Source organism: Pseudonaja textilis, chromosome 2 (assembly GCF_049901715.1).
Source record: "Pseudonaja textilis isolate UNSWEBS1 chromosome 2, rPseTex1.2, whole genome shotgun sequence".
Taxonomy (NCBI): domain Eukaryota; kingdom Metazoa; phylum Chordata; class Lepidosauria; order Squamata; family Elapidae; genus Pseudonaja; species Pseudonaja textilis.
Window position 1 is genome coordinate 13,429,733 of NC_141991.1, and position 15,469 is coordinate 13,445,201.

General features: G+C 45.9%; 1 protein-coding gene across 1 annotated transcript in view; it reads left to right on the forward strand.

Moving 5' to 3' along the window:
* The first annotated feature begins 1,979 nt into the window (after window positions 1–1,979).
* EGFL8 (EGF like domain multiple 8) overlaps window positions 1,980–15,469 on the forward strand; it is a 31,791-nt gene continuing 18,301 nt past the window's right edge. Inside the window, exons 1-4 of the mRNA XM_087928537.1 lie at window positions 1,980–2,243; window positions 3,071–3,207; window positions 7,777–7,896; window positions 11,826–11,938. Of these exons, the coding sequence (XP_087784663.1) occupies window positions 2,022–2,243; window positions 3,071–3,207; window positions 7,777–7,896; window positions 11,826–11,938 (592 nt within the window). The 5' untranslated portion in view covers window positions 1,980–2,021. The remainder of the gene's footprint in view (window positions 2,244–3,070; window positions 3,208–7,776; window positions 7,897–11,825; window positions 11,939–15,469) is intronic.

Below are 15,469 nucleotides of genomic sequence, written 5' to 3' on the forward strand. Positions count from 1 at the left end.
GTGTTCAGCTACAAGTCCCAGAATTTCCATACCACTTGGATGCAGGTAAGTGCAGGGTCTGCGTGGAGGTTCGGAAGGGCCAAAAATGGGCTGAACCGGAAGTTCTGGAAGTCTGGAAATGGCCGAAAAAAACAGGCCCGTTTTGCCCCATTCTGGTATTTCCGGAAATAAGTGACGAAACGGGCCCCTTTTTTTTCAGCCTCCGAAGGTGGCAGAGGCTTCCTGTGAGGCCAGAAAATGGCCCAAAAATCAGCCAGGAGGCGCACGCATGCACAGCAAAGGTAAGGGACACTTGGGAATTCTGGGATCTGGAGTCCATTGTAGCTAGACTAAACAAACTGTTGTAAGTTAAAGACTATCTGTAGTAACCTTCCCTTCTCCTCTTCCCCCTCCCCCTCCTCCTCCTCCTCTTCCTCTTCCTGCTTTTCCTGCAATAACATCTGCAAATGCATGCAGGAAAAGGTCCGGAGACCCCAGAAAGCTTTCAGGACTGAAGTGGAGGCCACAACCTGGATTTCCTCACTCCTGGCTCTGGGGCTGAAGATGGGCGGATATACAGTATCAGCCAGGGACTGTCACTTGTTGAGAAGATGGAAAAGAGGAAGAAGAGGAGGAGGAAAAGGAAGAAAACAAACAGATAAGGCTGATGAAACTCACGGCAATATGACCAACAACAGGTAAAGCTGCCCGCCTGTCCATTAACTTAGATGCCAACCATTGAAACTACTGAAAGGACTTTCTGCTTTTGAACAGCTGTTGGGCCAATGAAGCAAAGCAACCCAGACCAATGGTCTCTGAAGATCCCCCTCTCTGCGTTCCCCAACGGGGGATTCTCATGTTGATTTTCCATCTCCTCATCTCAAGAAAGGCAATAGGGCGTCCCACAGATGAGGCTGGCCAGCCGCCACACATGTGTATATCGTAGCACCCAAACCAGCTGCTGTGTTGTTCTGCCTGCCATCTGTGCGTGGGGGTGTGGAAACGACTGGAGAAAGGCTTCACACATATGTGCCCCACGAAACACACCACAGGGGTGTGAAAGAAACAATGCCCTGGGGCAGAGAGCCCAAAAGCTTGCCGCTTGAACGGGATGAGTGTGTGGGCGGCAAATCTGAATGTTGGCTTCTGCAGAAAATATTTTGGCACGGGACAGGGGTAGCGGAGGTCAAAAGCCGGCCAGGTGTCCCCTTTCCCTTTCTCACTTGGTGGCCCTCCTCTTCAGGGAAACAGATGCAAAGTTCCTTCAGACCCAAAACAAAACCCATGCGGTCTCTTTTTCTTCAGCCCCGTGTGAAATATTCAAAATCCCCTGTAAAATTGGCAGAGCAGAGAGGAAGCCGAAGGATGCCCAGGATTTGAGCCAGCCACCTGGGGCCTTTCCTCCCAGTTCGGAATCGATGCGGTCCTTTTGCAGGCTCCAGCCCAGCCTGAGTCTTCACGGTCTGGTTTTGAGGGCCTGCCAGATCGGCGGTTGACGTGAGGGCAACCTCAGGCGATAGTGGAGCGGGACTGAAGCCATGCTGAAGCTTAGCGGGCTGGCCCACCCAGACTTCCCTCAGTTCTTGCATTGCGAGGCCTTGTGGGAGTCAAAGCGTCTGGCTGGAGATCCGCTGGTTCCTTTTTTGTTGTTGTTGAAAAGCCGACAGCTGTGGGTGATATTTTCTGTCAGGGCCTGAAACCAGTTCCTGCCTTTGTCCTATTGTGAAAAGCCACCACGGTTCGTTCGCAAAGGCCTTTGCCGTGCTCCCTCTCTTGCCGGTGACGCCCTGCCCTGCCATTTCGCACCTCCCTCTCTTTCACACCCCAAATATCATGGCCTGGGGGGCTCTCTCTCTCCCCCTTTCTCCCTCCAGAACGCCCTGCCACCCCCTCCCCAAGCCCCCTGAGCGTGACAATGGGCCCATGTGTTTCCGTGGGGGGGTGAGGAATTCAAAGGGGGCGGAAGGGACAATGGGCCCCTGTCTGGGCCACTCGCCTCCTTGGCGGGACCAGGGTCGGAGGGCCATGACTCATGCCAGGGGATGAAATGCCAGGGGGCACGAGGGGGCTTTGCCATGCTGCAGGGGTGTATGGAAGCCATCCAAGAGAGGTGGGGACTTGGCAGCATCAGTTCACACACACACACACACATACACACACGCACACCCCACCACCATCCAAGCCAGCCTGAGCCGACAACTTCACCGCAGTCAGCAGCTTCTGCTCTGGAGTCTCCAGGCGGATACGGAGAGCCACGGAAACAGGTAGCCGGTGCAAGAGGGTCTGTGAGCGTGCGTGAGAGCGGCTGGGCAGCATTTTAGGACACGGATCCTGATCACGCATGTATATGTATCACACTGCGAAGTGGGCAGGAAAAAAAAATTGTTAATATGCAGGCGCTGCTCCTGTTTTAGGGATCTGAGTTGCAAATCTCTGGATGACCAGCAGGGGCAGCAACCTTTGAGTGCTCTGAGTGGCTGTGTGATGGCACCCTCTAGGGGTCATCCAGAGTCTTGCAGTTCAGCCGTAAGTTGTTTTTTCCTGCCCTCTCCGCTCTTTTGCCTTTAATGGGAGCTTGAGAACTTGAAACTGGGGCTTCTTCTGGGCTGCAGAAGGGAAGACCCTCTCTCTCTCTCTCTCTCTCTCCCTCCCTCTCTCTGTGTGCGTGAGATGTCAGCATTCGGGTCATAAATCACGATGGCAAAACTTGGGGTCTATGTAGTAAGTAGGAAGGGGGAAATCTCAGCTGGCTGTGTTATGTGAATTTTGAGTAAGATCCTAACAGAGGAACTTGATGCTCTGTGTTGTCATCAAATTTCCTGGGTGTTTTGCAAATTGTGATACGCACACACACACTCACTCACACACACACACCACGGCAGAGCTATGGTTTCTGGAGAAGTCAAAGGATGACTGAGAGGCCCTTCTGAATTTGGGGGGGATTCCATGGAATCGTTTTCTGCTGGCTAAGCATTAGGAGTGGGCCAAAGAGACAGGAAATATAGATTCCACCCCCTCCCCTTCTGTCTCTGTGTTGGCTTTGTCATATTTTATTGTTGTCCTGCTGAACCCTTCTTCTTCGCTCCCACAGGTCCTGGGCTCTGAAGGCTTTCCTGCCCGCTGGGAAATGGGGAGGCTAGCCACCATTCCCATTGTCCTGCTTTGTGGGAAATTCCTTGTTCTATTCCTTCTGAGGGAAACGCTCGGCCAGAGCAAGCAGCGAGAGGGGTAAGGCGATTTAGAAAGAAGGGAACTAAGTAATATCGAGCTCATACAAGCAGCCTGAAGGTTCAAGCACTAAGCAATTCCTCTTTATTGTTCTTGGGGAGCATCTGAAAAAAAATGTATTTATGCCTTGAAAACAACCGAGAGACACGTTTGCGTAAAAACACACAACCCTGGCGTGAGGTAACCACTCGTTCGGCTGTGGTTGGCTGCTGTTGGACTTGGTGCCCGTGCTAACTCAGCAGATGAAAGTAAAGATGCAAAAAAAAAAAAAAAAAGGAAGTCCCTTGCTTTTGACAGGAACTAGTGTCTGTGGAATTCATGGCCACAAGAATATCCTGAAGATTGGAGCACTTTATTCTTTTTAAAAAAAAAAGATTCATCAAATAGAAGAATGATGGATAATTCTTTTGTTGCTCTTTTTCTCTTCTCGTGGCAGAGCTCTTGCTAAATTCTTTTAAATAGAGGTAGTCCTCCAATTATGACCAGTCAGTTAACGAATATTGGAAGTTCTGATGGACCTATCTGGGGGTGACTTACAATCCAGATTTGAAGTTCTGATGGCCAACTCCCTGCGGTCATGTGCCCATACTTTGGTTGCATGCAGGAGTGGGATCCTGCCTGTTCCACTTCTGGTTTGATGATTGTGCATGCACCCGTGGTGGGATTCAAAATTTTTTTTTACTACCGGTTCTGTAGGGGTGGCTTGGTGAGCGTGGCAGGGGAAGGATATTGTAAAATCTCCAGTCAGAGGTTGTATTTGCCGGTCCTCTGAACTACTCAATATTTCCTCTACCGGTTCTCCAGAACTGGTCAGAACCTGCTGAATACCACCTCTGGGAAGGACACTGCAAAATCCCCATTCCCTCCCCACCCCACTAACCTGCTTTTCAGCTCCGTTCTCCTGTGCCGGGCAACCAAAGAAGACCCAGCCGATCAGCTGGGACTCGGGAGGCAGAGAATAGATGGGGGGGAGGCCAGTCAGAGGTGGGATTTGCCAGTTCTCTGAACTACTCAAAATTTCCACTACCGGTTCTCCAGAACCGGTCAGAACCCGCTGATCACCACCTCTGTCGTGCACACCTAATGCGCATGTGCAGCTTTCCCCACACCAGCTGAGGCCTGTAGCACCAATCAGCTGAGAGGATAAAGAAGAGAAAAGCGCAGGGGCAGGTGGCAGAGCCGATCCTGCGCTTTTCTCATCTTTCTCCTGTCAGCTGATCCTCGGAAGCTGTCTTTTTTACGACTGGTTGGGCCGAACCAGTAGCCTACCACCACTGGTTGCATGGCAACCAGCCTCCATTTACCGCTGCTTGCGGTGTCCTGCCGTCACGTAATCATGTTTTATGACAGTTTTGATAAAAACTGCCTTTTTTACTTCTGATTTGGGCAAAACCGCTCTCATGGCAAACCGTTAGTTTGCTCAATGACCGTGTTGTTTGTTTAACTGCGGTGATTCATTTAGCAACCGCCACAAAAAAAGGTCCTAAAATCAAGTCAGTTATTTGACCACTTTACAATTATCATGAGTGATGATAATACCTTGATGAACAGGCTCCATTACGGTCCTAACTTGAGGACTCCCTGTCAGATCCATGTATCTGTCATTTCTTCCCTGTAGTAGGGATAATTGTTAACTTTACAATCCATTGATTGTTTTCTTGGCAAGTTTTTTGGAAGTGGTTTGGCCCTCGCCTTCTTCCTACAGCTCTAAGAGTGGTTGGCCACTAAGTTACTTTGTGCCTAAAGGCAAGATTTGAACTCACAATCTCCCACTGTTCAGTCTAGCAACTTGGAACATTGCTGTACACATTCCGGCTCTCATAATAGTGGCCATTTTTTAAATTAATGATTGATTCTGTGGCATCAGATGATAGACCTTGTCTCAGAAACCCAGGTGGTCCTTGACTTACGACCACAGTTGAGCCCCAAATTATTTGTTAAGTGAATTTTGCCCCATTTTACGACCATTTTTGCCACAGTTGCTAAGTGAATCACTGCAGTTGTTAAGTTAGTAACACGGTTGTTAAATGAATCTGGCTTCCCCATTGACTTTGCTTGTCAGAAGGTTGGCAAAAGGTCATCATATGAACCCCCCTGGGACACTGTAACCGTCATAAATATGAGTCGGTTGCCAAGTGTCTGAATTTTAATCATGTAAGCATGCGGATGCTGTAATGGTCATAAGTGTGAGACACAGTCATAAGTCACTTTTTTCAGCGCTGTTGTAACTTCAAACAGTCACTAAGTGAACCATTGTAAGTCGAGGACTAGCTGTAGTAACATTACTCATAGAAACTGCTTTATATTACTTTGCTCCCCAAGCAGGTAACTATTTAAAGGTAGAAAAAAATTCTGCTCAAAAAAAAATGTTAGTTCTCTGTTGACTATTGTTCCCAACTACTAATCGGACTTTATATTAGCACATCTGATACTCATAGAGGAACAGTAATATTTATTTCTCTGGTATGGAATTTTCACTGAGAATAAAATTAGTTAGAAGGACATAAGTTGCAAATTGCTACGAAAAAGTAAATCAAAGCAACTGGGTATTAAAAAGAGAACAGACCAAATCGAGCCCAAAGTTGAAAACGGATTTTTTTTCCCCCCTCTTCAAGAGACTTTAATAAACATTACATGAGGTAAATAATTGTTTCTATTCAACCTCATTTCTGTGGCAAGTAGAACTACTGTCAACTCGTAGAATATTCCTATGCCCGTTTTAGTAGTTGCCATTAAAAAGGGCGGGCAGGGGGAGGAAGGAAATTTGGAAGAGCAGTTTGAAAGAGAAAGTACATTCCAACTCTTATCTTTAAAAGATTGTAACTGAAATACCAGAGTTTTTGCCCGCAAATATATTTAATTGGAGAATGTGAATGATGACACCCAGCCTGTTATGGTACTCAATTGGAGAATCTGATTTCTGAGACACCCGGGGGGCAGGGGGGGACAGGGTCACAGGGGACTGCGAATTATGTATGCCAGAGTTGGCTTCATACAGGGCAGTGCCGGTAGGTTGCCTCAATTAAATCCTTTGAAGTTTTTTGAAGTTTGGCTCGAGAATCATGATTTAATTAGGGCGATTGCTGGAATCCTGACAACTACAGTATTTTTTATTTACCTCATCAATCTATGAACAACGCAAAACCTTTCTCAGATACAACCATCATTTCTTGAGAGCTTGTCATCTCTTACCTACCAAAGCAAAGGGTTTCCTGTCCCTGGAGATTGTCAAGAACAGATTGGACAGCCATTTTGTCCAAAATGGTATAAGGTTCTCCTGCTTGAGCAGGGGGTTGGACTAGAAGACCTCCAAGGTCCCTTCCACCTCTGTTATTCTGTATTATTATATATGGACCCCTAGATTTAAACACCTTTGGAAAAAATGTGTGTGGAGATTCTCAGTCATCCAAGTTATGGTTGTCCCAAAGGTGCTTTTTCAAGAGGACTTCCTCTGTTTTTCCTTGAAGACGTTTCACTTCTCATCCAAGAAGCTTCATCAGTTCTGACTGGATGGTGGGAGTGAGGGATGGAAGGATTATATCTGCAAGTCCTGCACACGGGTATGATGGTTGGGGAAGAATCCTTCCACCAACCACCTCTCCCTTATTCAGTCAGAACTGAAGAAGATTTTTGGGTGAGAAGTGAAACGTTTCTCCTCAAGGAGAAAACCGTTTGAAAAAGCACCACCAGAAAAAAAGATTCCTGATGTTGTTTCTGGATTTGAAAATCCTCTAGAAGGAGCGAGAGATACTTTGAATAGGGAAGCTCTCCACAGAGTTTTTTTTTCCCCCTCCTCTTTCTGTACCTGCTTTTCTCCGCTCCAAACCACACACTTGAACTCAGAGCTTCCCTTTTCCCAGGTGATGTGGGAAAGAGAAAATGAATAATTGCTAGAGGGAGAGAATTCAGGGGAGAGGGTAGTAGGTTTGGTGTCTGTTGGATCAAGTCGGGGTTGACTCCTGGAGGCCGTGTGGACCAGTGGTAGGGTTCAAATCTTTTCACTACCTGTTCTGTGGGCATGGCTTGGTGGGCGTGGCGGGGGAAGGTTACTGTAAAATCCCCATTTCCTCCCCACTCCACTAACCTGCTTTCCAGCTCCGTTCTCCTGTGTAGGGCAACCGAAGAAGACCCAGCCGATCAGCTGGGACTTAATGGAAGGCGGAGAATAGATGGGGGCAGGGCCAGTCAGAGGTGGGATTTGCCGGTTCTCCGAACTACTCAAAATTTCCGCTACTGGTTCTCCAGAATGGGTCAGAACCTGCTGAATACCCACCTCTGGAGTGGACCAGTCCCTGAAGTTTTCGTGGCCAGGTTTCAGAGAGCTAAGAGGAGACTGACTGGCCCAAGATCACACAGGTGGCGTTGGGCCTAAGGCAGGACTAGAACTCACAATCCCCTGGTTTCTAGCCTGGAGCCTTCACTACTCTATCAGACTGGCTCCATGAAGAAGAATTCAGCCAAGGGTTAAAACGTTCTCCTGCTGTTCTAGTTTTTTTTTTTCTCACCAATTCTGTATGGATTAGAAAAGAGAAACCTGCTTTTTCAGTGTCCTTTCATTTCTACCCGCAGACGAGTGTGTGCCCGGAATATGTTGAGAATCCCCTTAGCCTACAACGAGACGTACGCCAAGCCCCAACACCAGCCATATTTGACGCTGTGCCCAGGACCTCGCGTGTGCAGTTCTTACAGGTATGATCAAAGTTTTACTCAGACGAGGAGCCAGGAAGGATCTGTGGGTCCTATAACTGTGGCAGAGGAGAGAGAGAACTACAACAGGCTAGCTTGGTGGCTCAACAGTGAGACACTGATGAAGTGGGCACAGCGGCGCCTGCCTTTTCTGCATTGCCTGAAAAAAAGTACATCTTCCATCCCCTGTCCTTACCACTTTCTACAGACGGACGACCGAGAACATCCTGTCCTATGGCATTACTGTCTGGTTTGGAAGCATTATTGCTTCAGGTAGGAAGGCGGTGCAGAGAGTGGTGAGGACTGCGGAAAATATTATTGGTAGTTCACTTCCTTCTATCCAGTACACGGCATATAGGTGATGCTTGAGCAGGTTTGCGCACTGCGCAGGATTGTCTGGGACGCTACACATCCTCTTCACCGCCTGTTTTCCTTGCTACCTTCTGGGAGGAAGATTCGTGGTATCTCAAGCAGAATATTGAGATTCGGTCACAGTTGTGTTCCATGTAGCATCCACCTTTGTGAACGTTTCCTCTTTCCACTATGTACAGTATTTGAAATGGACAGTGATTTATATATGTGTGTGTGTGTGTGTGTGTATGTGTGTGTGTGTGTGTGAATGTACCCTGTTTCTCCAACAATACGGCTTCCCCCAATAGGAAGTCCCAGCATGTTTTATAGGCATGAAATGAAATTAAGCCCCTCCCCCCAAATTAAGGCCTATATAAATGGAGGGGAATGGTGGGGGGGGCTTGCCGTTAGGAAGTACTTTTGTTGCACACCCGGATATGGTGCTGCCTGCGTTGACCCCGATACGAAGTGCCCCACCAACGCCGAGGTCAACATCCAAGCCGTCACTGCCCGCCCGAAGATGTAAGGGGGGGGGAATTAAGTCACCCCCAAAAGACGGCCTAGCCATGTTTTCAGGGTTCAAAAAGAAATAAGACCTGGCCTTATTATATGAGAAACACGGTATGTATATTTGCATATATTAGTATAGATGATAGAGATAGATAGATAGAGAGAGAGAGAGAGATAGAGAGAGATAGATAGATAGATAGTGAGATGATAGAGAGATAGATAGATAGATAGATAGATAGATAGATAGATAGATAGATATAGATGTAGATGTAGATGTAGATGTAGATATGTAGATGGCATGTTTATACATGTGTTACTGATATATACTTTCTTTTGAAAGCAGGCAACAGAATTTCATTTTGAATGTGGGCCAGTGTGTTCACAGTAAAAAATGACAATAAAGGTTATCTTATCTAACATGGCATTCCTATTTAATGCCATTTTTTAGATCAGCTACCCCAATGCTTGTCCAGTCAAGTGTTCTACCATTCCCACGTAATACTTCCAATTATAACTGGATTTTGCGGGGTTTACAGAGGAAGCACTCCAAAGCAGCAAGGAATAGATTGCAAGAGCTGTGCAACATTTAGTAACGCTAAGAAGAAGTTTTGGAGTGTGCAGGATTGTGTTTCCGATTGCCAGGGAAGGCCATTTTGTCAAGCAAGCTCTGTGCTTGTTGTTCTGCCTCTGCTTCTGTTTTGTGTCTGATGTAATAATTGCAGCCTTTTTTTTTCAAACATGATTACTTTAGAGCGGTGATGGCTAACCCTTTCAAGTGCTCTAAGCACAGATATGTGCGTGCATCTCCAAAATGCAATGCGCGCGCACTCTGCACATACACCTCACCCCCGTATGCGTGCCGCACACACATGTACACGTGACCCCTGCATGTGCGAAGCAGAGACCCGAAGACCAGCTGGCCGGCGGGAGGTGTGCATGAGCATGCACGGCGGAGCTGAGCTGGGGCAACGGCTTGCGTGCCCAGAGAGAGGGCTCTGCGTGCCACCTCTGGCACGTGGGCCATAGGTTCACCAACACTACTTTAGAAGCATATATATGATCATTTGGATGTACGGACATCCCTCAACTTACAAGCACAATTGAGCCCAAAATTCCCATTGCTAAGCAAGACAGTTGTGAAGTGAATCACTGCAGTTGTTAAATTGGTAACATGGTTGTAAAATGAATCTGGCTAATCCATGGATGTTGCTTGTCAGAAGGTTGGAAAAGGTGATCCCATGGGATCCTGCGATGATCGTAAGTGTGAAAAAAGTCATAAGTCACTTTTTCCAGTGCTGTTGATCAGTTAGCGAAAGGTTGTAAGTCAAGGACTAACCTGTAATAAATGCCGCTTATACAATTGTTTAAGACAGCGGTCCCCAACCTTTGCAGCTTGGTGGCTCGATTGGTGGGGAAGAGGAGAACTGGGCTGTGCCAGTAGTGGGAGGGCATGCGCAGCTCAACTCACTCAAGTGGTGGGCCATGTATGCACAAGAAGCTTGACTAGTTGAGCCGCATGCAGGGGTGGGATTCTACCAGTTTGCACCTATTCGCTAGAACCAGTTGTTAACACTCTAAGCAGTTCAGAGAACCAGTTGTTAGAAGAAATTACTGGCCTAATCCTGTAAGGAAGCAGGAAGGAAACATTCTGGTTTTGCTTACAGAATCTGCCTCTCTGTTAACCCTTATTACATTCTTGGCAGGACTAGACTTCCTGTCTCAGGAACTTCTCTGGAATTTTTGTCCCCTCCTTTGCTGATACTTTGCTTGTGTGGAGTGACCATTCAAAGTTACAATGGCACTGAAAAAAGTGACCTATGACCATTTTCCACACTTACAACAGTTGCAGCATCCCCACAGTCTTGAGAGGCCAGGTGAGGAGATGCGTGCCTCGATGTGAGTGATATTGAGTTGGCCACATCCAGCCAATAACATGACCCCCAAGCCATGCCCACCACCTAAGCCACGCCCACCAAACTGGTGGTTAAAAAATTTGAATCCCACCCCTGGCTGCAGGCATGTGTTTGTGTGGCCCACTGCTCACATGAGTTGAGTTGCGTATGCATGTCACTCATGCTGCCCGGTTGTGAATAGGCCCCGGCTCGGTAGTGGGCCGTGGACCGGGTGTTGGGGACTGCTGGTTTAGGATACTAATTAAATATCCTCTGTTTTCCAATTATAAATGGTTGATTGGGACAGGTAGGACTTTGGACTGTTAGACATTACAATGGCACTGAAAAAAAGTTACTTCTGACCAGGGATGGGATTCAGCCGGTTCAGGCCAGTTTGGGAAAACTGGATGTTAAATTTACATCTGGTTCACCAAACCGGTAGTTGAACCGACTAGCCGGCCCCGCCCATCCCTCCCTTCCCCTCCCCTCCCAGGAGTCTCCATGTAGCCCGTTTTGGAAGCAGGTAAGTGCAGGGTCCACACGGAGGCTCTGGGAAGGCGAAAAACAGCCCTCCCAGAAGTTCTGGAAGTCCAGAAACGGGCCTCTTTCTGGCTTTCTGAGGGCCTTTGGAGCTTGGGGGAGGCCGTTTTTGTCCTCCCATAAGCCTGAGGGAAGCCTCCGGACTCTGGGGAAGGCTAAAAACAGCCCTCCAGGAAATTCTGAAAATCAGGAAGCAGGCCTGTTTCTGGCTTCCGGAGGGCCTCCGGAGCTCGGGGGAGGCCATTTTCACCTTCCCAGAGGCCTGAGGGAAGCCTCCGGACTCTGGGAAAGGCAAAAAAAATGGCCCTCCCGGAAGTTCTAGTAGGCCACACTCACCATGGCCATGCCCACCCAGCAACAGGACAGATAACTGGTTGTTGGGATTTTTGAATCCCACCCCTGCTTCTGACTATTGCAGTGTCCCAGCAGAAACACGTGTCCACCCTGAAGCCATTTTGGAGCGTCCAATCCCAATGATGGTCATAAGTTGAGGACTGCCTGTAATTAGCAGCTTTGGGGCTTCCTTTGCTGTAAGTGTTCCTGTGCAGGAACATAGAATAAATTTACAGAAAATAGATGGGGTTATTTGAGGTTCCGCCTACTCTGCTCAGGAGAATGAACATGGCTTCTCTTCTGTAGGACGACCTACCGGGTAGCCACGCGACAGGTGCGGAAGGAGATCTTACAGGCCCATATCATTTGCTGCCCAGGATGGAAGAAACGTCACCTGGGGGACACAAAATGCGAGGAAGGTGAGCAATCAAATCCCCGTAGAACAATTTCTGATGGACTTTCTACATGCTAAATACAATAACAGATGGTTAACGGAGGGATTTGAAGATGAGTGGAATGCTTAGTTTAACCTATTGACTGCTCTTTCTTCTGTATATCTCTATCTACCATACCTGTCAACCTATCAGCCACTCTCTCTCTCTCTCTCTCATCATCATCTATCTATCATCTGTAGGCCTTTCTTTCTTTTCTTCTTTTCTTTTTTCTTTCTATTATCTATCTATCATCTATATATCTATAGCCCTTTCTTTTCTTTCTTTTTCTTTCTATTATCTATCTATCTATCATCTATCTATCTCTAGCCCTTTCTTTTCTTTCTTTTTTCTTTCTATTATCTATCTATTTATCTTCTATCATCTATCTATATCATCTATATATCTATCTGCCTGCCTGCCTTCCTGCCTATCTATTTTATCTATCATCTATTTAATCTATTTATCTATTTATCTATCTATCTATCTATCTATCTATCTATCTATCTATCTATCTATCTATCTATCTATCTATCTATCTATCTCTCTATCTATCTATCTATCTATCCATCCATCCATCATCTATCTATCCATCCATCCATTATCTATCTATCTATCTATCTATCTATCTATTAATATATAATATAATATAATATAATCTATCATCTATCTAATATAACCTATCATCTATCTAATCTGATCATCTATAATCTAATCTATCATCTATCTATATAATATAAAAGGGCAGGACAAATTATTGTTTTTTTCTTTTTTCAGCAACAAGCTGGGTAGATTCTATATGTTAAATCTTAAATTTATTTAGTCTTTAGATGACTTTCTCCTCTTTCTTGGTAGACCAATTTTATTGTTATGGTTGTTTGTTAGTGCTAGATATATGTTTTTGTTTTATTTTGCTTTGTTTGCTTTTCGGGTTTGTATTTTACTTTTGATGATAAAAAAAAAAGAAAGATACCTAAAAACAAAAACAAAAAGAACAATTTCCAATGTACCCTTAGGGAGGAATTATGAAGCCCTTTCAGTGCTGGCTCTGATAGCAGCTATCCAAGCTTTCAACAGTGGCCATTGCCAGCTAAATAAAAGGGGATATTTGTAGAATATTTGTAGCTCTGGGTTGTAAGGAAGGGTCCTTGGTGCTCTCTGAGCTGGGTTGTTTATTGCTGGTGTTTCATTACTCAAACTAGGTAACATCATCAGTGCTAATTATCTAATTGAGACTAAGAACCTCTTAATTGCACTAAGAACCTCTCATTTCCAAGATCAGCTTGGAACCGAAGTGGAGTAAAAATATAATTTTACCTGGAAAGCAACTGGCTGAGCTTTCACTCCTGAACTTGATGGACAAAGCTTTAAGGAACTTGCTGGGAGTGGATGTACAGGTAGTCCTTGGCTTACGACCATAATTGAGCCCAACATTTCTGTTGCTAAGCGAAACATTTGTTAAGTGAATCTTCCCCCTTGTACAACCTTTCTTGCCACAGTTGCTAAGTGAATCACTGCACTTGTGAAATGCAAGAGCCGTGGTGGCGCAGTGGTTAGAGTGCAGTACTAAAGGCTTACTTCTGCTGACTGCCGGCTGCCTGCAATTTGGCAGTTCGAATCTCACCAGGCTCAAGGTTGACTCAGCCTTCCATCCTTCCGAGGTGGGTAAAATTGAGGAGCCAGATTGTTGGAGCCAATAGGCTGACTCTGTAAACTGCTTAGAGGGGGCTGTAAAGCACTGTGAAGCAGTATTTATTGAATTTATTGAGCCGCCCATGGCAACTTGAGGCGACTTACAGAATGTAAAACCATATTTAAAATTAAAAATTAAAAAATAAAAACTAACAAAAGGAATCAAATAAATTCATAAACTACAACAGAACAAATTCTGGAAAATAAATAAATAAATAAATCACCCACCAACTCCCACCCCCCTGCCCCGATGACAGCAGATCACATGATCTATATTATATTTGTGTGTGTGTGTGTGTGTGTGTGTGTGTGTAAAGAGAGACAGACATCCCGCTCTCTGAAACTAAAAATTTATATTGTTCACTAAGCTGTCATTAGCCTCTGCTAACATCGTCAGAGTTAGCAAACAACCATTAAGCCTTTCTATAACATTAACCAATGGCCATTGTGCGCATGACTTTCACAGCAAAAAGAGCTTCCCATCACACATCACAAGCAAAGCAACAAATGAATCTAGTAGACAAACCAAAGGGCCCTTTAAGACGGAAGTCCATCGGAAAGAGGGAGGGAACTAGAGAGAACGCTGTCAAAGTCATGCACACAATGGCCATTGGTTAATGTTATATGAAGGCACATATCTTTGACGATGTTAGCACAGGCTAACGGAAACTTAGTGAACAATATAAATTTTTAGTTCCAGAGATCGGGATGTGTATACATACATACATACATACATACATACATACATACATACATACCCTGTTTCTCCAACAATACGGCCTCCCGCAATAGGAAGTCCCAGCATGTTTTATAGTCATGAAATGAAATGAAGCCCCTCCCCCCAAATTAAGGCCTATATTAAAACATGCGAAATGGGGGGGAATGGTGGGAGGGGCCTTGCTGTTAGGAAATACTTTTGTTGCACATCCGGATATGGTGCTGCCTTCGTTGACCCCGATACGAAGTGCCCCACCAACGCTGAGGTCAACATCCCAGCCATCGCTACCTGCCCACCCAAAGATGCAAGGGGGGGGGAATTAAGTCACCCCCCCGAAAAGATGGCCTAGCCATTTTTTCGGAGCCCCCCCACAAAAATAAGACCTGGCCTTATTATATGAGAAACATGGTATATGCATACACACACACACATATATACCCTGATCTCTGGAACTAAAACTTATATTGTCCACTGTTGTATGTATATATATGTGTGTGTGTGTGTGTGTCTAAGTGCTATGGCTATTGCTATCAATACATGTTGTTTGCCAAGTGACCTAATTTTCATCAAGGAGCCACTGCAATGGTGACAAATCCAAAGATTGGTGCTATTGCTATTAATAACACAGTTGTTTAAGTGAGCCTGGTTCCCCCGTTGACTTAGCTCATAGAAAGGTCTCAAAAGGGGATTACATGACCCCAGGAGACGGCAACCGTCATAAATAAGAGTCACTTGCCAAGTGCCTGAACTTTAATCACGTGACCCTAGGGATGGCATGCAACCGTTGTGTGAAAAATGGTCAAATGAGTTCCTTTTTTTTCAGTGCTGTTGTAACTTTGAATGATCACTGAGTGAACTACTGTAAGTCAAGGACCCCCCTGCAGTTGCCATCCCATTCAAGAGCTGTCTTTAAGCAGGACCGGGAGGGTCAGGAGTTTGCGATCCTACTTGCAATCTGGTGCCAGTTTAGGAATCCCTACTAAGCCCTACTAAGCCCTTACTTCCTGGTGGCTACAGAGAAGTTTAGCAGCAGCCTTGGGAGAGGACGGGCCCTTGAAACCTCTGGTTGCATCAAGGGTGGGCTGCTGGGGGTTCGCAGGGGTTCAGGA